Source organism: Struthio camelus, chromosome 15, assembly GCF_040807025.1.
Source record: "Struthio camelus isolate bStrCam1 chromosome 15, bStrCam1.hap1, whole genome shotgun sequence".
Classification (NCBI taxonomy): domain Eukaryota; kingdom Metazoa; phylum Chordata; class Aves; order Struthioniformes; family Struthionidae; genus Struthio; species Struthio camelus.
Genome location: NC_090956.1, coordinates 4354223 through 4376994, shown reverse-complemented (window position 1 = coordinate 4376994; position 22772 = coordinate 4354223). Strand labels below are relative to the sequence as shown.

Genomic DNA, 22772 nt, shown 5'->3' with positions numbered 1-22772 from the left:
TTGGGACGGCTGCTCTGGGCGATACCCCTTGTGCCCCCGCCGAGCTGCCCCGGCCCAGCCCGGCCCGCTCACGCCGGCGTCCGATCCTGAAGGGCGGCTGTGTTTATCGCAGGCGCTGGGGATGCACGGAGGCGCGCAGGCCGGGCTGGGAAGCCAGCGGGAATTCGTTCCTCGCCCTGAGTCACCACAAAATTCCTTCAAGCCCAGCAATATGCCCGGGCAGATGCCGGCGGCGTGAGGGGGCTCTTCTTCTGCGCCTGCTGCGTTGCAGAAAGCAGTGGCTGAGCAGGACACGAGTGACGTAGCGGAAATGAGCAAAAAGCAAGTTGGGAATGCAGTTTTCTGGCAGGAATCCGCAGTGTGATCCGTCCAGGGACGGAAGGAGGGGTCGGAGAGGCGGCAACCCTGAACGCAGCCTCGGTGAAGTCGCAGCAAGCCCAGTTCCAAGACGTGTGTTTTGCGAAGCGTTTTGCATGGGTTCAAGGACTGGAAAACCTGTCTCAGAAACAGCGCACGGGAATCGCAGCAGAAGCGGAGGAGCTGGGTGGGCCGTGTCTATGCAAAGGAAAGATGTCCCGCCTCGAATGGACCTTTAATCCGGCCGCAGTGGTGTCAGAGCCAGCAACTGGAAACTGAAGCTAGAAAAGTTCAAATGGGAAATAAATTACAAATTTTTTAATGGTGACAGCAATTACCTTCCCAAGGGATGTAGTAGATTCACCACCTTTCCAGTCTTTCAACACAGACAAGGAGTCTTTCTAAAAAATATGCTCCTGTTCCAACCACAAGGTTATTAGTGGTGAAGCAAGAGCTACCGATGTCATTCTTTGGGCTGGGTAAGCAGGAGATCAGATCATCATGGACTTTCCTGGCTTTTAGCCCTACAAACCTCTGAATCAGCAGTTGGGTTTGAACTCCAGACTGGCTGATCCGAACAGGTTTGGGCTGGGTCAGTATTTGGGTGTGAGATTCGCTGGATGCCACTGCAGAGAGAAGAGCGCTCCTTTGCGCCTTAGCAAATAGGAGACTCCCTTGTCTCCAGCTGGAAGGGCACCTGCAAGGACCGGTGGGGCCGGCTTCGGCAACGTAACACCGGAGACATCTTGGCCGTTGTGCTCCCCGGAGCCTGGGGGAGCCCTTGTGAGCGCGGGGCGCAACCCTTGTGTCTAGGAGCACGTTTTGTGCTATGTGGTTCCTCCTCCTTTCACCACCAGGCACGGCAGGAGATTGCTGCCTGCTCCAGCCTGGGCTGCAATTAAAGGGGTGGATGAAACAATCGCCTCGTTTTATTCCTCCTCCTTGAATCACTGGGGAGTTTAACCAACAGATGTTTGTAACCTGCTCGGAGATCTTCAGACGCAGAAGCGCTGCAGAGGTATGAATGGGAATTTGGATGCGCTCAGCATGAAAATCGGACAGGCTGGCAAGGCACTGGGGCTAGGGAGAGAAGGAAAACTCATGAACCATTGCTAGCTGCAATGAGGAGAAGGAGAATGGTCCGGCCGGAAGGGCAGGAACAGGACCAGAGGCAGCATTTGAGGGTTGGTCATCTCCTCTTTGGAGCCAGGGCCCAGTTGCCTCTCATGGGCATCTTTCTCTTTATTTTGCAACCTCTAGGTGTCTGCCGGAGTTGTTTCTTTTGCCTGCAACTCCTCCTGTCTGTCTGAGCTGCTCATCATCAGATCCAACCGACTCACTGCTGGGTAAGTGTATCGGAAAGATCAGAGGGAGCTGTAATTGCTGGCCTGAGGCAGAGGTAATCATCACAGGCAAAGGCAGAGCAAAATGTCCCAGCAGAGCTTAAGCGTTCCCAGAAACTTCCGCAAGGGAGGTAGATTTTTAGCATTCCTGGAAGGCCACTCCACGTTTCGAGAATGTTATAGGTAAATCTGTGGATTTTGTAGGCTCTGGAAGGACGGAGGGAAAAGGAGGGAGGTGTGGGTCAGACCGCACTGAACACGCTGAGGTCCTTGCTGCTGGCGCTCGACGCTCTGCACTTCAGTGGCTGGCGGCCTCGCTGGAGGAGAGAGCTGGGGACTGTCCCCAGCCCCGCTGCTGTGGCGCTGCGCCAGGGCGGGTTTGAGAGCCGCCAAGTGTGCGGCGCCCGCACAGCCGGATGCAGCACCTGCCACGTCCCCTGTCACCGCAGAGCAGGGAAACCCAGCGGGGAGCTCCCCTTCGTCCACGTGCAATACGCTTCTCCTTTCCATCCCTTCTCAGGATCCCAGCCACGCATTTCCCCCGAGCCCCTCCTGCAGGCTCCAGGGCATTGGCACCCCCTCACAGCTCAAAGCCGGGTGCTGGATTTGGCCCCTGTCTCCACCTGCGCCAGGCTCCCCCATGCCCTTGAGCTCATGCCGCTCATCTTCTTCCTCCCCACAAAATCACAGCTGTGCTGGGCCCTGCTCTTTACAGCCTGTGTTTGGCTTCCCTTGCGTTCACGTGCTCACAATGTTTTGCCATCTTTATCTTCCAGCATCGCCATACGGCCTGGAAGCACGGGCTTAGCGAAGGCTGCTGGGAGGGAGTAATTGATTCCCCGCTCGCCCAGAAGGCCTGTAACAAAGGAAGGAATTGAACCTCAGCCACAGGCTTCCTTTCTCCCCGCCGAACCGCCGCAGATCTGCCTAGCGACGTGGGACGCATTTCTTAACCGCTTTGTGCCGTGACTTACAAAGGAGATCACACCGCATACCAACCACGCAGGCACGCCGTGAAAGCGGCTAATTTGCGTTTGTTAAATCTCTCAAGGTCACCGGCTAAAGAGCGCAGGAGAAGGACAACTTCACGTTACTGACATTTTCTAGCCTTTCACGTACCAGGAAGGTAACGAAGCCTTCTCCCACCAGAGCCAGCCCATTTCTGCAGCCTGGCAGGTACTGCAGCTCCACGGGCTCTGCTGAGCGGTGGCGCGCAGCTCCGGAGCCTGCGTTCAGCACAACGCCTTGGCATCAGCCCGGGTCCATGGAGCGGCATGAGCCAAATAAACCTGCTGGCCTGAGGAATCAATCAGTCTGTAAACTCTTGACTTCAGGGAGTAGGAACCAAAGGGATTAGTAAATGAAGGCCTAACTTCACAAGGCATTATTTAAGCGCAGACTACGCTGATTATCTATTCCACTTTATAGAATAATTCTAAATATTGTTACTTTTCCTATTATACAAACAGCCACCACCCTGCCCCACTGCACTAGCTGTTGCGCAAACACTTTCTATAGATGCAGCTCCTACCTCCAAAAGCTTTCAGTTCAAGGATACCAAGATTTTGTTGCTACGGCTCAACAAACAAGGAACCAGACAGCCTATTTCATCAACCAATTTTGCATATAGTGGATACACCGATTTCATTGAACAGACTCTGATTTACACAACATGGTGCATGGAAAGTCAAGTTCCTTATGTTTCAAAAGATGCAATTAATGCAGCCATCCCAAATACACTGTCTATGGTATCTGTGCTCCCCACACGCATGCTCAGGTGTCTGTGGTATCCTGTAACAGCCAACATACACAGTTTCTCCTGCTTTTGCAGCCTGCTTGTCTCTCAGGACAAGCGCCCCAAGAAGCTGGACACCCATGCAGCACCGTTTCTGTAGCCAGCCCCTTCGGGAAGCCTCGTGGTGTCTGTGGGGTTTTCAGCGCTGCCTACAAACGCAGCCTGGTGTTGCCCTGCAGCGGAGTGTTCCCACAGCCCACCAGCATGCGGGAAAAGGCACCGCGCTTCTGGAAAGGGGCATCACGTGAGGTGCAGGAATTTAGGGTTTGCACCATACCCCAGAGCAAGAGTGAGTATGCTAGTAGAGCAAACCAGTGCAGCACCAGTACACCACCCCAGTGCACTCATGCTGCACCAGTACACCTCTACAGAGTACCAGTGTAGCACCAGTACAACCATGCAGGACCAGTACGCCAGTGCAAGGTACCAGTGCAGCACCAGTACAGCCATGCAAGACTGGTGCAGGTCCAGTACACCAGTGCAGAGCACCCAGCACAGTAGCAGCACAGCAGCGGAGGACTGCCCAGCAGAGCAGCCCAGCACCAGCCCTGCACTGGCACACCAGTGCAGAGCACCAGTACAGCACCAGTGCAGGGTACCAGTGCAGCACCAGTGCAGCTATGCAAGACTGGTGCAGGTCCAGTACATCAGTTCAGAGCACCCAGCACAGCAGCGGAGGACTGCCCAGCGGAGCAGCCCAGCACTGGCACACCAGTGCAGAGCACCAGTACAGCACCAGTGCAGCCGGCCAGAACCAGGACTGCCGAGGCTGCTGGGGCGCGCGGCCCCTTTAAGAGCCGCCCGGGCTGTATCAAAACAAACGCGCGGCGCGGCCATTGGCTGCGGCGCGGGCACGTGGCCGCACAGCTGGTTTCCTGCGGCCGCGGCGCGGCCGTGTCGGCTCCAGCGGGCGGCAGCGGCGTCCGCCCGCCCCGGCTCGCGGCTCCCGGCTCCCCCCGCGCCGCCGCCGCCGCCGGCTCCTCGGGGCAGGGCGGAGCGGGGCTCGGCGCTGTCGCGGCGTCGGGCGAGGGGCAGCGCTCGCCGCCCGTGCCGGCACCATGGCGCACTCGGCCCCGCTCGGCCTGCTGGAGCAGAGCTGCCCCATCCGGGTGGAGCACGACCGCAAGCGGCGGCAGTTCACCGTGCGGCTGAACGGTGAGGGACGGGGCGCACCGGCCCCGGCGGCCCCCGGCGCCGCCCGTCCTGCCCCCGGCGCTCCTTCATCCCCCCCCTGCCCCCGACACTGCCTGTCCTGCCCCCGGCGCTCCTTCATCCCCCCTGGCCCTGGCGCCGCCTGTCCTGCCCCCGGTGCTCCTTCATCCCCCCTGGCCCTGGCGCCGCCTGTCCTGCCCCCGGCGCTCCTTCATCCCCCCCCGGCACCGCCTGTCCTGCCCCCGATGCTCCTTCATCCCCCCCTGCCCCCAGCACTGCTTGTCCTGCCCCCAGCGCTCCTTCATCCCCCCCTGCCCTGGCTGCCCCTATCTGTCCCCTGGTGCTCCTTCATCCCCCCCTAGCTGCCCCCTGTCCTGCCCCCATGCTCCTTCATCCGCCCCTGCCCCCGGCACTGCCTGTCCTGTCCCTGGCGCTCCTTCATCCGCCCCTGCCCTGGTGCCCCCCGTCCTGCCCCCGATGCTCCTTCATCCCCCCTGGCCCTGGCTGCCCCCATCTGTCCCCTGGTGCTCCTTCATCCCCCCCAGCTGCCCCCCGTCCTGCCCCCGGTGCTCCTTCATCCCCCCCGGCCCTGGCTGCCCCCCCCCCGTCCTGCCCCTGGTGCTCCTCCATCTCTCCCGGCCCTGGCTGCCCCCCCTGTCCTGCCCCCGATGCTCTTTTATCCCCCCCTGCCCCTTTGCCCCCTGTCTTTCTCCTGATGCTCCTTGGTGCCCCTTGTTCCCCCCCCCCATAGCACTTTTCCCCTTGGTTCTTTCCCCTGTCCCCCCACCCCCCCAGTTCCCCCCCTTTCTCCCCTGGTGCCCCTTTGCACAGGTCCCCCCTGGGCTGGTTTCCCCCCCCCCCCCCCCCAGGGCCCCTGGTGCCCGCCGGGCCCCATCCAGCAGCTCCTGGGCTTTCTCAGCGCACCAGCAGCTCCCCCTCGTTGAGGGGGTTTGGGCAGGTTTTAGGGGCTGGTTTGGCACCCTGTGGGTGCAGGGACCTCGGGTGGGTGGCGTGGGGGTGCTGTGCCAGGGCAAGCATGGAGGACGTGCCTGATGTATGAGCCGCTCGGTTGCTTTTCAGGTAGGATGGAGGGGGGTGGATTCACGGTGGGAAAGCCCCTCGGAGATGGGAACGGGCCGTGGTGGGAGTGCCCACGTGGTCCGGCAGGACTCGCGGCATGGAGCCGAGCTCCCCTAAGCGTCCGTGGGACTGGGGCCCTCCAGCCAAGGGAAAGTGCATAAGCCGAGCTCGCAGCCCGGGAGGAGATTCCCATGCGGCAGGTACCGGGTCTGTCCAGTGTCTCGCAAGCTCTCGGCAGCGGACAGGGAGAGCTGGCAGAGCCGCTCGTGGGCCTGGGGCAGCATCTGTGCCACCTGCGTACGTGGGCTGCGTGGCTCCAACCACAGCCCCTGCGTTTGCATCCGCCCCTGTGGTGCAAGTGGGTGACGGGGCGTCAGCGTTGCCCGAGTCCCTCTGGCCAGCCCGTGCCTCTGTAGATGCTTTCAGACTCTGGACTGTGAAGATCCGGTGACGTGACAACTCCTCTGAACAGCCTTGTTTTATTTTTTGGAGAGGCTGAATAAAAAAGTAGGTGCTGCTGAAATTTCTCTTTAAGCAGGCTAATTCTTTTCCAGCCATCTCTTTAATGGTTAATTCCAAATATACAAAGATCTCGAGGTTTTTCTTGTCCATTTGTCATGTGGAAAGCTACTCTGGGGAAAATAGGCAATTTTACTGCTCTACAGAAATTGCAGGGTAGTTGGCCTTTTTTTTTTTTTAAAAAAAAAAGGGGGGGTAGCTAGTTCAGAAATTATATACACAGTAGGAGACATTCTCAATAAAACAACAAGAATAGTCTGGATTTTATTTTAGACTTTTTTTTTTCCCCTCCTTCAACCACTAATTACAAAGTGTAGGCTCGAGGCTCAACAATGGTGGAGCAAGGAAGGAGGAGACATGTATGCAGGGTGCGGAGAAACCGATTTCACCAGCTGCTTATTTCAAATGGGAAGAGATCAGACTAGGTCCCAGGTGATGAGTCCCTGCTTGACATAGCAAGAGCTATAAAGCAATGCCACTCCTGGAAAGCTTATATGTGCACACGAAAAAAAGAGATCGAGGAGAGCTAAGGACCAAAAGTTTCTAGGGTAACATGATCTTTTTATCACAGTTTAACAAATAAAATCTCTGCCAGTCAGATCACTCACTGAGTGACCTGCAGTGACTGGGCAGGGGAGAGTTGGGCCTTGGAGAGGGTGAACTTCAAAGTGGGGAAAATCACCTGTTGATACCACTGAAGTGAGTTGGCTGGTTTCAGCCGGCACAAAACTCTGCTTCAGGAGGGGACTGCCTTGGCTCAGGAAAGTCATGGACTTCCCCAGGGCTGCAGACAGATCCCAGGGGTCAGGCTGTTTTGTTTTGGTTTTTTTTTTTTTTTTTTTTTTTTGGTGAGCTCAGCAACCGAGTGGCGGTCCAAAAGCTTGACTTGATGTTTCAAACGTCCACTCTTAATAGTGAGCCAGGGATGCTGCTGGGTACCATCTCTGTCTTTGTGCAGCTCAGGATAGTTTGCAGAAATGGAGCATCGTTAGAGCTGCCCGGCGACTCAATGCTGGCTGCGTAATAAAGCAGAGCTGGGCAGGACTGCAGAGACTGGCGCAGAGGTATTCGGGCGGCTGGGTTGACCAACATCCATGCAGTGTGGATAATCTGTCGCTCCTTGTTCCTGATAGGCATTTGCTGATAACAACCAAACCCTAGAGTGTGGTCAAGAGATAGCCGTCCCCGTGAGAGTGCAGGGGTTGGTGTTTGTTTAGTAGCTCCGTTCATTGCTCCTGTTGCTGGCACGAGGAATATCAGTGGGACTGAATGCTCTTGCAGGTTTTCCTTGCTGGACTGCAGGGAATTACTAGAAATGGGCCAGTCCCCAGGTTGTAGCTCCACCTTGACCTGCTAGCCAAGGAGTCAGGCTCTGCTGATCTCTGGGTTGATGGCTTGGTGGCCTGCAGTAGTGTGATGCTAGTGTTGGAAAACTTTCTGTGATGGTATTCTTACGGGAATCTCCTGTAACAACAGGCCTGAGACACCACAAAAGCTGTGAAACGCTTATGAAAGCGTTGGTACTCAGCATCACCTCTGCTTCAGCTTTGTGTTCCCGTTTGTGCTTCCACGTAACCTCATGTCAGGACTACCTCCTCATATGTGAGGAATATTAATTGTTTGGTGTGTTCTCCGTTGCCCCCGTCTTTCTCTTCCTCTGAGCTGTCATTGGTACACCAGGTTTCTAAAACTGATAGAAACAGCTGTTTCCTTTTAACAGATTGCCTTTTCTGTGTGTCCCAAATGCAGAAGCACTGAGAAGCTGAAAGCAAAGCTGATTATAACCAGACCTCACTGAGCTTCATTATCCCTTCTGAGAGCAGGGCAGAAAGTAAGAAGCCCAGCTGAATTTGTAGTCAGCGAAGATGTGGCTAACAACATGAGCTAGCCAGAAAATTACCAATGCAATGACTTTGTTGGAAAGCATCAGTTTGTCAAAACTGAAAACTTCCACCGGAATCTTATAGGCCAGTTTTGTCAGGAAAAGTTGTGTGGTGTTTTTTGTTTTGTTGGTGGTTTTTTTTTTTTTGGATACAAGATGAACAAAGCCAAAACAAGAAACCAAAAGAGACGACTGCTGCCCCGAATTAGCCAGCAGCTCATTCCGCCTGCTGGCGTGGCTGTTTGGGGCAGGGGAACTGTGCTTTTAGCGATGACCTGTTAGATTTCAGGGTGTCCATCCAATACATCAGGCTTCCTGCGGTCAGGAGATGGGCTTGCAGCACACACAGAGTGACTCTGTCTCCTCCACGATGTCTCAGGCTTCTTGCACGTGTGCACTCCCATTCATTCAGCACGTGGGTGCAGCAAGTCACGCTTCCCAAACATCCCACTCCTTCCCCAGCTGCTGGGCTTGGGTAGGATCCAGTTGCTTGAAGCTCCTGGGCTTGGCCTTGCGCAGGTCCTGCCTTCGTGCTTTCCTCCCCGCTGGGGCACTCACTTGCCAGGAGGGGAAAGCTGCCTTGTTCGTGCCTGGGGAAAGGGGATCTGTTTGCTGGGTGCTTTGTATCGAGGTGACACTGCTCTTCTGCCATGCCACGGTCATGTCAGGAGACCCCCAAAACCAGATAGTTGCTTTCAGCCAACCCCTACCAGCCACACCACCGTTTTGCAAGTGAGGCCCATCGCTGACGGCTGTGCTGTCTCCGCTCTGCGCTGTCTGTTGTGGTCTGTTGTGTTTTCTCTCCGTAGTAACGTGCCAGTTGCTTGGTGGGGAGCAAGGCCAGCTCGTGGCACGCGGTGGCCCCCGGCCCGGGATGTGAGCGCTCCTCGGCACAGCTTGTTCCTCTTAGCTGGCCTGCGAGCTTCCAGCGGTCACCTTTCAGCTCAGCAGCCAGGAGAGCCGAGCTGCCGCCAGCCTCTGGGCTTTCCTGCTCTGAGAGCAGGAGATGGGGCTGCGTTTTGCTCTCCCTCAACTTGCTCTCTGGCTTTGCAGGAGCGGTGCCCAAAGGATCCAGGGGTCTGAATCCTGGACGCTGTCCCCAAAGGCTGGGGACTGAGCTCAGATATTGGCCCCGAGGCAGCGGCACGGAGCAGCCAGCCGACTCCTGGCCCCCGCTTTGCGGCCGATCTCTTGCACACAATGGTGTATTGTGGGCTGGAGCCAGCGCAGAGGAACAAGGAGAGAGCCTTGGGGTGGGGGCTGCGGTTCCCTCCGCTCCGTCCTGCCGCCGATGCTGCAATAGCCGCTCGCCTGGTGGGTACCACGCGCGCCCTGGCAGCGATCCCCCAGGAGAGGGGGTCAGCGAAGGACAGGCTAAAGGGGTCAGGGCAGCTGTTGGGGCTCCTCTGACGCCTGCCACGTCCCTTCCCTGCTTCAGGGCTGGGGCCAGGATCGCTACGAGCTGCCCAGCCTGGGGACTCGTGTCTGGTGGTGTGGCTGAGCCCTGACTGCAGCTCCCAGGCCTCGTTTGCTGCTCAGAGCAGTCTGGCCTGCTTGGATGGGAAGCATCATGCCACTGGTTCTTGCAGTCCTGGTCCAAACCATCCATGGAGAGCAAATTTAGACCTAACCCCTCTCCTTTGGTCCTTTCCTACCTCCTGGAACAGCTTCTAGTTCTTCGTGCACCTGGCGATTTGAGGGAGGGGGAAGGGAGGACTGGGGACCAGCTGCCCTACTGTTTTTTATCGCATGGCCTCCTCTTGCTCATTTTTCTTGCTGTGCTCCTTTCTGCCCGGCGCTGATTTGCATTGACTCAGACTTCCTTGCTCGCAGTAGCCTCGAAGCTGAGGTGATGCATTAGGGAGTGTCTGCAAGTCAAACATCATTATCAGGCTTACTGGGGCACTGCTAGAGCCAGCCAAGACCTGAGATTGTTTTGTTAAGCTCTGTCTTGGCAGGCTAATAAAATCCCTGCCCCGAAGTCTAAAGGGACAAGACGATCAGGCAGGAGGCTGGCTTGCAGCGTCCCTCTTGTGCCATGCTTTGGCGTGGTTTCTGCTTGCGTGCCCTCTCATCCAGAGGGAATTGCATCCCTGGGAACGAGTGGGATCTGGGTGCAAAGCCCTGCTGAAAGGAGTTGAATGGGCTGTCGTAGAAACTGAGTTTGGATCCCAGACGCCAGGATGTCGGGGTCGTGGCAGGAAAGGGGTCCAGGTGATGCAGAGTGGTGAGGTGGGGCTGTAAATGCTCTGGTAACGCTGCTGCTTCCCCATGTTTGTCGGAGGGGTTCTCCCTGCGGGTCCTCGGGCTTGCGATGCTTCCTGGCGTGACGAGCCCAGGGCCCGGCTGCTCCTGATGGATCGCTGCAAGGGGTTAGCACTGCCTTTGGCTCCCCGTGTGCTTGCTTTGTTCTCCTTATGTGTTTTATTTGGTTGGTTGCTTTGGTTTTCTTTTTCCCCTTCCATGCTCCCTCTTTTTCCCCCCTTTGTGTTAGACTGTTTCAGCTTTGCAGTATTTCCTCCCTCTTGAGATGGGGAAAGGCAAGGGACCATGTAGCAGCAAAGCTGCCTCCGGTGTTGTTATCACGGCAAGGCCCCTCTGCTCCCTCGTTTCTTCCTTCCCAGCCCCTGGAGCGGCCCTTGGTTGGAAAACAAGGGGTTATGCCCCGAGCGGCTCACGCAGAGCCCAGGGACAACCCTGGTTATCAGGGGACAGCCCACTTCTCCGGGGGCCAGAGCCTCCAGGAACAGCAGGGCGAGGATGTTTCAAAGGAAACAACGCGTCTGCAATTGCGTTTTCTGCCGGCTAGTCCTTCCCCTCCCTTCACAAGCCCTTGGCCAACTTCAGCCGTACTCGACACGGGGAGAGCTCTCCAGGACAGGGTGTTCCTGCGAGACCTGTGCTGTGAGATGGCCTCCGCGGGGAGGCAGGGCTGCAGCCAGTGCACGATCCTCTCGCACGCAGCGGAGGATCCAGCCAGGGTGCTGTTTTGCAAGACTGAAATCCAGTTGGATCCCAGCTTGATTCTCCTCTGGAGATCAGGGCTTTTATCCCATCTCCCACCTTCTGTGGTGGTGCAGGCCGGTGAGTCCAGCGGTGCCCAGCTTACAGATTTGTCTTGGCATGTTCTTGCTTGGGGAGGCTGCAGGGGATGTTTGTGGTGACCTTTCAGCATCGCGATTTGTCTCTAGTTGTCCCCGTACGCCAGCTCCTCTCGCGGCCCCGGTGCTTGGTTTGCAGGTATGCACTGCCGTCATCATTACCTGCCGTCTCGCAGCGGGGAGCCGGACACGAGCGTCCATCCTGGCCGGTCCCCAAAGCCTGTGGCATGAGTTTTGGATCACTCCTGTTGTGTGTTTTTTGGAGTTTGTTTTCTGGTGGTTTTTTTCCTCCTGTGCATCTTTAAGAGGGGCAAATCGAGGCCCCACTGGCCAGCCCGGGGAGGGCTGCCTGTGCCCGCTGACGGCGGCAGGGGCCTGAGCTGAGCACGGCGCCTGCGGTACGAGGGATGGAGCGAAGCCCCAGCTGAGTCTTCAGCGGTCGTTTCCCCCAAGGAGAGCCGGAGCTGTGCGCGATGGGTGGAGGCGGAGGGGCAGCCCGGCTTGGCCACCAGAGCAAGGCAGGGCTCAGCTCCGCTTGCCAAAGCAGCAAGGAAATCGCTTAAACGTGCATTCGGCCTGGCCGAATCGGAAAGTCTTTCTGAACCGGGACCTCTGTTTCCTGCAGCGCCGGGGGCACTCGCTTTCTCCGTGGAGCCTGTTTCAGAAGTCCTTCGGGCTCTGTGTGGGTTTGTGTGTGGCGCCCTGCAACTCCTGACCCGGCTGTGTTTTGTGACCCGGCTCTGAAACACAAAGAGCAAACGCCGAGGAAGAACTCTGTCCAGGGCAGCTCTGAGATTCTGCAAATGCTGCGTTGTCTCTGACTTTAAGATGCATGCGTGTGTGGTATTTTTATACAGATTGCATACTTTTTAAAAAAAAAAAAAAAAAAAAAAAGACGACCTTCTGCCATGACTCGGAGAAGGATCTCATTCTAAACTTTACAAAACTTCAGGCAGAGGCTAGGGAGGGTTTCAGCCTGCAAGGAGAGCAGAGCAGGAAGTTTGGAGCCTGTGAAAGCAATAGTTATAACAGTGTTTTAAGACCTTAGGCGCTGCTGGCTCTGCTGCTGCCTCCCCTAACGGACAGTTTCCACCAAACACTTCTCTTCCGAGGCTCTGGGAAGCGGCGCCGTGCTCCGACCCGGGCAGGCTTTCTCTTGAGGCAGAGACGGGTCTGCGCGGCCAGGGGAGGAGCTGGGCTCGTGGCTGCTTGCTTTGCTTCTCACCTTTCCCGTGGCCACCTGGATCCGTGCGGGGGAACACCACGCTTCTCCCTGCAGAGATCTGCAGCTATAAAATCAGGTTGTAGGATCGCGTGCCGCGGTGGCCTTGCTAACGGAGAAGAGGTGATCGCACTTCCGTGGTTTCCACATCCTGTTATCTCTACCTGTCCCAGCAGCTCACCAGGGAGGCCTTTGCCACCCCCAAACCCTTCGGCTCCTGCGTGAGCCGTGGCTGGTCTGTCCGGTCCCTGACCAGCCGTCTTTGACCCTCTCTGGGTCCTCAGTGTCAGCAGCAGATGGACCAGCCGCTCATGGCACGTGGGTCCCGCAGCAGGAGAGCCCCTGCGGTCAGAGAGCAGCAGGGACAGCTGAAACAAGAGGGCTGGCAAAGCCCTTGTGAAGGTGTGTGCAAGCGGGCTGCCGTGGATGGGAGCGCCCTTAGTCTCCCCACCGTAGCCCGCCCTACGTTAGTGCTGGGGAGTAAATGCCGGGGGATTAATGCCTTTTCTGTGGAAGTGCGAGAAAGGGCTGGCAGCGGAGGGGTGTGCCGGCTTGCCTGATGGCCTTTTCTGGGAGATGCCGCGGAGTTAGGAGTTACTTGTCCAGGCTTGTGTACGGCTCGGGATGCGTCTGCACACGGCAGGAGAAAATCTGGGCTACTTACGGAGTTGCTGGTGGTGCAAAACGCTACGCCTGTGGGAAAGAGCGCATGCGAGCCGGGTTTTCTAGGATCAGGTGTTTGCAAAGCAGCAGCAGGACGGCTCCTGGGGCACCAGGGGAATCTTTGCTGGACGGCAGAGTGCAACCAGCGTCAGCCCTGTCTGAGAAAAAGGGATTCAGGAAGGGGCCGTGGCAGGGATGGAAGGTCGGCTGTGCATTAATCACAGACTTGGGAGTTGTAGGGGGACTGAAAGAGCTTGACTTTTTGGCAAATTGGAGGCTGATGGGCAGGACTGCTGTTAATAACTACCAGGGGGAGGATGGTGGGGAAAGGAAAAGATTTATGTACACCCAAGGACGATATTGGCACGAGAATGAGTGGGTAGGAAACCTGAATAAATTCAGGCTGAAAAGGCAAAGGTTTCCATCCTGTGTAGGAGAGATGAATCTTTGCTTGAAAGGAGCAGGAACAAAAACTTGAGTTGCTTCTCAGCTAGATCTTGGCTGGTGTCGGACAAGAGTGGGGTCAGGCAGCTTGCGGCAAGGCTGTCTCTGGGCAGCCGGGGCTTCTCCTCTGATGACCTCAAACGTCCTACCTCTGCTCAGGTTCGGTAAATGCCCATGGCTGTGCTGCCAGGCTGATCGGGGCACATTGGATGCTCTCAAAATACAAAATTCAAATGGATCCGTTAAATACGGGGATCTGGGAAACTGGGCTGGAGTTGTCAGTCAAAATGCAAAGCAATAAAGCAGATTGAGCTCAGCTGAAATATTTACTAAATGCAGGTGAACTTGTGGCTCTTCACCTTCCAATAAACACTGGAGGGCAAGAAAAAATTTAATTGAATGTCTCTTTGGATTGGAAGCTTTTGTTTCTGAAACTCATTTTTAAATATAAAACCCTCTAGAAATGAAACGTTTGCTTTTGAGTTCAAGACAGAAGTTCAGGTTCTACAGATGAAGCTGGAAGGGTATTATTAGCTCTCCTCTGTTTTACATGTGCGCTGAAATCTTTTTTTTTCCCGCATCTGAACGGCTGTGAGAAGTATCAGGGTGTTGCAACAGGAAGTCTGTGTGCATGCATATACTGGTGCACGCCTGTGCACACTTTTTCCTGTGTGTTTGTGAGATCCATCTCTCGCAGCATCTTCCCCAGAAAGTGTCTGTCCTTGATAGTCCCAAATGTGCAATGCCACACCAAGAAATCCTGTCTTAGGTACCATGATTAAAAAAGAAAAAACGCATGCTGTACAGAGAGAAGAACTGGCTTTTACCTGGGTCAGCATTGCCTTGTTCTCCCCCCTCCTCTTTTTGCTCGCTCCCTACTCGATACACCTCCACTGCTAGCTGCTTTCCTGCCTTAAGTGTTTTATATCAGCACTGGATGTATACAGAGATGTGCAGAAAACTTGCCCCTAGCCCAGGGATTTGGAAATGTCCCTGCTCACGCCTCGAGGGATCAACAGGACATCCAAATGTCACCAAAAGCAAAATCTCAGCTGGGCTGTTCCGGCGTGTGCAGTCACCCCCAGGCCACAGCCGTTCCCGCAGGCAGGTCTCTGAGGGCCGCAGGTGCCAGGAGCTGTGCGAGGGCCGGTCCAGCAGCCCTGGGGGCAGCGCGTCTCCCTGCCCTGGGTGCGGGCTTTGCGGCAAGCGGCACCGTTGCACCGGGGACATCCAGATCCTCACTGATCTCTTGCCTCCTCCAGGTTGCCACGACAAGGCAGTGCTGCTCTATGAATACGTGGGGAAGCGGATTGTGGACTTGCAGCACACGGAGGTACCGGACGCCTATCGAGGAAGAGGAATAGCCAAGCACCTCGCCAAGGTACGGCCGGAGGTCCCCCCTTTTCCCTCGGGAGAAGCGTTGCCCTCATGGCCGCGGTTAGGGGCCCCAGCGGTCGGTGCTGCATGTGCGCTCCATGGAAATTGTCCCTGCTCCGATAGGAAAGAGGGGCCCAGAGCGGCGAAGTGAGTTCGCAGAGGAAAAGGAGCGAGTCTGGGGATGACAAAACCCTCATGAGGGACGCGTTAAACCGGTCGCGATGCAGCTGAGGGCAGAACTGGTGCCTGGGTGATGCTGGGATGCAGGGGGTGTTCCTGGGGTGATGGTTTGTGCTGAGGCAAGTCCAGGTTGTTTGTTCCCTGAAACATGGCTCGTTTAACTCTTCAGGGCTCGTGCTGGGAAAGAACATGGCCCTCCCAGGGCCTCGGAGGGATGGAGAGCAGGCAGGTGGGCCCTCCAAAAAGAGGCAGCGAGAACTGAGCTGTAAAGGGATGGCAGGGAGACACCAAGGGCAGCTTTTGGAGCCAGGCACAGGCCGTATGGCCAATGACAGCCTGATGGGGTCAGTCCTGATAAATGGCCACGATCCTGCCCTGCTTTCTTCCTGGCCAATTTTCTGGCTGCAGTCATGGTAGCGGTAGCTGTTAGCTTTGGGATTGGGGGTCAGTTTGCTGTCTCAGTCCTCCCACTGCAGGATGGAGTCCAAGTTTCGGTCCTCTGCTTTCTTGTAAACCCACGCGTCCCTAAAAGGGTCCCCCGGCACAGTCACCGCAGGCATCGCTTGCGTCACCCTTAGCGGCTGCCCAAGCAGAGTCTGGTTTATGTGGCATCTACACAGGCGTTGGTCTCTCCCCTCCCATGCATGGGCTCATCTCGGGGCCATTTCGCCTCCCGGCCGGTTGCGTCTTGGGCCTTGGCTGGTCTGACCTTCCCCTTCTCCAGCCCTTTCCCATGAGTGGGGATGTGCGTTTCCCAATTTAAAGCTGCTGACCCCTTTTGCTTCCTCCAGTTCCTCTCCCATTTTTGTCAGGTCTGAGAGCTGTGGGAGAAAGGAACTGGGGGCTGTTGAGTGTCTGCAAGTCCTCCATGCGTAGGAGTGGCTTGTCCCATGACAGGGCAGCCTGTCTGACGCCAGTGGGAAGGAAGAAGTGGTCAGGGATCTGGTGGAAAGCAAGAGACTGAAGCTCTTGGAGGTCCCTGCACTTGCTGGGGTCCCTGAGCAGGATTTCCCATGCTCGCTGGGGCCCCTGAGTGGCATTCCTTTGCTGTATCAAAGCCCCCGCCATTGGCTTTCAAAGCTCTGCGTCTGGTTGAGGTTTTCACTCGCAGAAGGACGCATCTGCTGCAGGGACCCACCTGCTCCAAACCCAGTCCTGGACCTTCTTCCAGACAGAAACTTGGAGAGGTCCACGGGGGTTTCCTCACCACCTCTGAACAACTCTGGCACAGAGGCTGGGCACTCATCTGCCCCTTGGGGTTAGCTTCTCATAAAGAGAGCCCTCTAGCACCGGGTGCCACGGGCTAGCTTGGTGTGGCAGCAATGCTGCCATGCCGGGGGCATGCGACTGCTCTCACCAGGAGGTGGCAGCTCCTCTGCGTACTCCACGCTGGCCCCCGTGGTGGTGGCAGCAGCTGCCCTGCAGGCTTGGTGCTGCCGAGGCCATGTCCGGGTGGCAGGGCTGCTCTCTCCCTCTGCCAGGAGCTGGCAGGAGAGATGGAAATCTGTGATCAGACGTTCCTATTTCTGGCCGCGAGAGGGGCTGGGTGAGTTCCAGCACGTCCAGCTGTTAGCCCAAACTCTGCCCTTTCCTCCTTCCTGCAAAAAGCCCTTGCTCCCACCCCCCTTCTGCTCAGGAGCTGATTCTCCACCTCTCCCTGGCACTGGAGTCCCTCACCTCAAGGCTTCAAGACTCTTGTGAGCCCTTTTGCTTCCTCGGTCCCTGTTTTTGAGGCCTGAAGCCATGCAGGGGGAGCTGAGGAGCTGTTGAGCGTGGCGGTGGTAGAGACTGTGGGATGATGCTTCGGGATTACAACTGCTCCCTGACCCCTGTAAGCCAAGACAGGTGGTGACAACAGTGGCCTTCACGTGACACAGCTGGGCCGCCCATGATGCGGCACCCACCAGGCCATTCCTGCTAGCCTAAATGTGTCAGGGCTGCCAGGGAGTCTCCGCGTGCCCTTGGTTGACTTGGGGAGCCTGTGGCACTGCAGAGGCCACTGCAGGATGGTTGTGTTTCCCCTTCAGCTTTCTCCCTCCATTGTCCCTCCTCATGTCCCGGGGATGTTCCCTGGTGCAACCCCTGGCTCTGTGTGGGGACAGGGGAGTTTCTGCCCCTGGGGAGGTTTTGGAGGTGGCAGTGGAATCCGTGGGTCAGCTGAGGTCATGCCGTCTCCCTTACCATGTCCTCTGGTGCGCGGATGGCTGCTCTGTGACGTGAACACCCTAGCTCTATCCTCTTCTGGGGAGAGGATGGGGGACGCAGAGTGCCTCAGGAGCAGCCGTTTGGTTTCTTCCGCCTGTAAAGGAGGCGAGATGTGGGGCACCATGTCCCAGGGGCTGCCAGCAGCTCATGGTGGTTGAGGCCTTTCCTGCGTGTGCTGCAGGGATGGCCAGCCAGGTGAGACAGCATAGCCCCAGCTCTCTAGAGCAGTACAGATATGCCATGAGAGCTGGTTCCCGGGAGCAGGGCTGCTCTGTGTCGTGCTCATCCAGCAGTCTCCTCTAAGCATCCAGGGAAGCCCTGAGGAGAGCGTCAGCCGCAGGTGCTGTTTGTAACCCAGCTGTCCTTTGCTTGGTTGCAGGCAGCCCTGGACTTCGTGGTGGAGGAGGATCTGAAAGCTCATCTGACATGCTGGTATATTCAGAAATACGTCAAAGAGAACCCGCTGCCGCAGTACCTGGAACACTTGCAGCCTTAAGGCAGGACTGCTCTGACACCAGCGCGCCTGTCCCTGACTGTTCAACGCGGCCTTTGCTTCTCTGCGGTCTCAGGAAACCCCCCTCCCGCCTCCCACGCTCACAATTCCCGTTTTTAAGTGCGTCCATGTGGTGCATGAGTGTGGGCACGACCTCCTCCCCTCTGCCCATGTGTGAGCATGGCCACGGCCCTTGGGCTGGGCTGGCCCTGGGCACATTTCCCCCCCCGGCACTCTTCTCGAGGCAGCGGGTGGAAGAGGATGGTTTATCCACCAAACTCCATCACAAGAGCAGGGGACGGCTCAGTCTGCATCTCACCCTCTCCCCTCTGCATGGCAATGGCTATGAACTTGCAAGGGGATGTTGGCTAGGGGTGGCCATAGGGTACCACCCCCCCTTCCCTCATGGCTGCTGGGAAGATGCTGTGGATTAAGCCTCATGGCCCAGAGGGAGGTTGTGGAGGAGCCCAGGCCCCTTGGCCGGCTCATCCAGGAGCATCCACTGAGCACCGAGCCTTGCCCTAAGCCTTGTGGGGTGCAGGTAAAAACCTGTGGGCACTGGGATGGTGAGATCTTTGAGCCTAGAGAGAGGAGCCAAGTGAGAAGCAACCTCGAGCAGCGCCTTCATCCTTGAGGGCCGCAGCAAAGCGAACATAGCGTGACCGCGCAGAGAAAGAAACACGACTGAGTCGCAGGCACTGCCTTCTGCCCCAGACTTCTGTACATAGCCCCGCCGTGGGATCCCTGCAGGGCCTGCGCTGCCGTTCCCACCTCCGCTCCCTGGTGTGTCAGTATTGTCCGTGCTGGTGTGGATCCAGCCTGCTCAGGAGAAGAGCGCCAGCCCTCCCCAGCCAGGCCTGGCATCCCAGCACAGCCGAAGCGATGAGGGAATGTCCCAGGCTTTCGCAAGCGGCTGGGTCGTTTCCTTTCGCTGCCTGTGGCTGAAGAGGAAGGATCCCCTCATCTCCTTCAGCTCGAGCTCTGTGTCTCTGCCCCAGATCCTAGGGGTCTGAGCCCTCGCCGCATCCTGGGAGCGACAGGGGAGGAAGGCCTCCGGGATCTGCTCCTGTCCCGCTTCAGGGGTTTGATGCTAGAGCCACCTGCCTCTGCGTGGATGTTGGCTGTTACAGTTGTTCCCCTGCCCTCCTTGCAGGCTTTGGAAACGGACTCTGACTCGGGGCATCATCCATCTGCTCACTGCCTCTCCTCGCAGCTCTGAGCCTTGCCATGTCCCCAGGCAGTGGTGGCACTGCAGGGTCCTTGACTGGTGGCAGGGAGGAACACCGGGCTCCCACGCTGAGTCCAGCTCCACACTCTTGCATCGCACTGTTGTCTCCATGGAGGATGACCCTGCAGAACGGCTCAGCGTTGTCAAACGCAGAGGTAACGCCATTGCAGTAGCACTCAGTGGGGTGCAGACCAGCTCTGGATTGTTGCCTGTCCTGCCTTGCCCAGGTTTTTCAGGGCCCGAGCTAGACACTGGGGGATCTTCACAAGCTCTTGGGATTTAGCACTATGTTGTCAGCAGTGCTCCTGGCGTGCTGTCTCTGAGCAGCTGCTAGCTCAGCCAGGGGGCTGTAGCCAGGCAGAAAGAGAGAAAGAGCCTTTCACCTGGAGGCCAAATCCAAATCTAGCTTATCTCAGTAGGGACTAAAAGTTGCAATCTGTGTCATGGACTGAATGAAGCCCTAGCCAAGAGACAGCTCGGCCCTCTCCCAGAGCCCAGGGCAACGTCCACGGAGGTAAAGGCAACAGCTCCTGCAACCTTTGCTCCCGGTTGGATCAGTAAGAGATGGGAGACCCATGTGCAGCCTCAGCCAGGGAGACGCCGGTGTGTTCTTCCCAGCTGCCCGGTTGAGACGAAGCCCCTGCCACCTGCCCTGCTGCTCTGGGGGGATGCCAGCCCTGGGCTCGCTCACGGGCTGCCCGCCACCGATGTGACACAGCCCACTGTGTGCAGGCTTGAGTAAAACCTTCCCAAACACCATCCCTGCCCTGCTGCAGGCTGTGAAACCCCCTGCCCATCTCAAGAGGGACCCATGCCCCACCCTTGAGGCTGGGCTGGGTGGCAGCCCCACCACTGGCTTGTGCTACTCAGAAGAAAGCATCGGTCTTCGGCCTTGCCTCTGCCTCGTGTTTCTGCCCTCTTGCTGCCTATTTCAGCCTGGCTTTTGCCTTTGGGATGTCTTAGAGGAGCTGGGATAATGTCATGGGTAGAGAACTAAAGAGAAGGGGCTCAAGAAGAAATCTAGCCTGCAAAATGCTAGCTCCTCAACAGGCAAAATACACTTCAACATCTAGTTATAGGAGCAAGGTTGGCTGTGTTGTAGCCAAGTAGTGACAGAACCGTTCCTGCTCTTGGTCCCAAAGTGAAGCTGAACCACCTCTTCTCCTGCAAGCAAAGATAAAAAGACACCACTGTATCTGCAGTGCAGCAGGGCTGGGTACTTGGAAGAGATCTCTTAGGAGCAATAGCGCGTGCCCAGTGCTGAAAGTCTCGGCCCTGGTTTTGTGCTAGTTTCCACTGTGACGGTTTCCAGCGTTGCCATGCTGTGTCTGCTGCGTGAAGATGGCTCACCAGAGATGTGCTGTGGTCACTGCATCGGCAGGGTCTACACGTCCAAGCCTAGCTGTGGAGCCCTTCGTGCTGTTTTGGCAGGAACCTCGTGCTTCCTGGCCCTGGATCATAAGTGACAATCACTGCCTTAAATCAGGCACAGCACGTGGTTTTGCTGCTGCTTCCCTTTGAGGTGCTACAGTCCCTTCAGTTTCTGACCTGACAGAGATGTTTGCCAGTGTCCGTGCCAACCATTTTACTGCTGTATCTGTCCTCCACCTTGGCCTTTCCTTCTCCATGGTCTCCAACATTGGCTAATAGCAATATCCACAGGTCACCAGCGATGCTGCAGTCCTCCACGCTCCTGTGATCTGGCACTGTCAGGTGGGAGATGGCTGGGGGCTCCCGTGGCATTGGACAGTCATCCCTCCTGCCTCTCTGCCAGCCGCCCTTTCCTCGCTCCTCCGTGCAGGAAGGAGCTTTCTGATCCCTCTGCTGCCTGGGGATGCTCCATGGTGCTGACTAAGCCTGGAAGAGTTGGGGATCCTGGACTCTCTCCGGCAATGGGAGTGTGGAAGTGATTTGGTTGAATATTGAGGTCCCCAAGCCCATTTGAACTATAGACTTTGGGAGGTGGGGAAATACAAATTGCTGTCAAACTTGCTTCCACATCGCCCAACTTGAACTCCTCCTTTCTCGTCTGCTTTCCAGAGTTGTCTTCCTCTGTCCAAGGTTTCCATTCTGTTGAATTCAGTGGTTACGATGTGCCTTTCCTTCTCAGGACCTGTTACAAATGACCTTTCTGCTTTTATTTGTCTAACATTTATCTTTATTCCTCCCTCTGTCATACATGAACATATTGCATGGAATACAATACAATAAAAAGTGTGACTTAATTGATCTGTAGTGGTTCACTGCTCCATGTGTGGTGGGAGGCAGGAGGATGTGCCCAGAGGACCAGGGAGACCTCTGGGCGTCCCCAACTCCATTACAGCTGGGCTGGGTCACTTCAGCAGAGAGCCTGTTTCACAAGCTCCTGCCAAATCACCCCAGAAACAAACAAATCCTCTAACAAATCTGGCCCTGAATCTCATAAAATATCTATTACACACATCTGTGTCTTGGAGAAGGTGAGAGAAAAGAAGTTGGCAGATGGGAGACATACTGCTCTGCATGTTTGTGCATGCAGCACAGATCAGCTCTCCCACTGCAGAGGACCATCAAGCCAAATCCCAGGCAAGTGTGAGATGCTCCCCTTGCATATGCATAGGGAGGCATGGGCTGAAACTATTATTATTTCAGGCCTTGTTGAGGGCTGGCTGACCCAGTGATGACTGTGTAGAGCTTGGGGCAAGTGGGATGCCAGCTGGTTCTTCCCCTTTGCTGGCCAATCCTCTCCTGCTTGCACTAACCAATCCTCCCTCTAGAGTTAGGGCCAAATAATCATCAGGAGTAATCCTGCAAATGCAGCCTCTTGTGAAGTGGCACTAAATGCTTGTGTTCATTGGTTTAAGATGTTGGAAAGTATTAAGGCTATTTAAATAGCTGGCAAGGGGAGTTTTTCCCTGTTGTGCTCATCCAGAGCAAGGCAGATGGACAGGTGACTCAGAAGAACACAAGGAAGTGCCCTCCTGGGGCCCCTGTGCTCCTAAGCCTGGGGAACACAGCTTGGGCGCTCATCACTAGGGCTCCCAGCTCAGTGAGCTTACGTTGCTTCCTAAAGCTGGGCGCAAGCCATAGAGGTTGAGGGCAGAGCCTCAATAGTTGAAAATCTCAGGGTTGGGGGTGGTGGGGGGAGCAGGGGCATGGCTTATTTACAGCTATGATTTGACCCAATGCGAAAGTGACGCGTGGCCCCTGGGTTGCAATTTGAGCAGGCAAGAGTTTGGGTTTTTGGTCCTCCCAAGACACGGAGCTGTGGCTTTGGGTTATAACACAAAGCTGGGCTGTTGCTAGCAACGCTCTCTGTTTACATTCCACATTCCAGAAAGTCCGATGCTCCGGCCTGCCCCAGCAATGCCACTGCTTGGCAGCACGCTCTGCCGCGCTGGGAGCGTTTCCCAAACACCTCTTGTTCGACAGGACCTAGCCAGGATGCAAATGCACCATTAAGCGCCTCTGAAAGAACTGAACCTCAAACTGTGGCTGAGAAAGCAGGGCTGCAGGAGAGCCCAGCAGCTTGGATGCGCAGCCTCGCTCTGCCCAAGAAGATGAAGGTAACCGCAGTTTTGCTCTCTTTAGTCGTATTACATTGCTTGTAGATGCTGTTATTAAAAAGGGCATTTTCTAGAAAGGGTAAGTACAAAGACAGCTTCACTTGTTTCTAAAATGCACTTTCAATCATTTCCCCTGCTCATCCCTGCTCTGGACACTGAAGTGCTCCCTGCCCCTTCTCCTTGGAG

At 56.4% G+C, this 22772-nt stretch overlaps 1 protein-coding gene across 1 annotated transcript; it reads left to right on the top strand.

Annotated features, from left to right (window-relative positions):
- The first annotated feature begins 4464 nt into the window (after positions 1 to 4464).
- Positions 4465 to 21266, top strand: NATD1 (N-acetyltransferase domain containing 1). The gene is made up of 3 exons (XM_068907779.1): positions 4465 to 4650; positions 14821 to 14939; positions 17700 to 21266. Exons 1-3 carry the CDS (start codon positions 4554 to 4556, stop codon positions 17814 to 17816), a joined length of 333 nt encoding a protein of 110 aa, XP_068763880.1. The 5' UTR covers positions 4465 to 4553; the 3' UTR covers positions 17817 to 21266.
- Positions 21267 to 22772: the final 1506 nt, after the last annotated feature.

Coding starts and splice junctions, on each gene's coding strand:
- NATD1 (XM_068907779.1), top strand. CDS start 4,554: ATGGCGCACTCGGCCCCGCTCGGCCTGCTGGAGCAGAGCTGCCCCATC. Junction 4,651..14,820: donor GTTCACCGTGCGGCTGAACG/GTGAGGGACGGG, acceptor TGCCTCCTCCAG/GTTGCCACGACAAGGCAGTG. Junction 14,940..17,699: donor TAGCCAAGCACCTCGCCAAG/GTACGGCCGGAG, acceptor GCTTGGTTGCAG/GCAGCCCTGGACTTCGTGGT.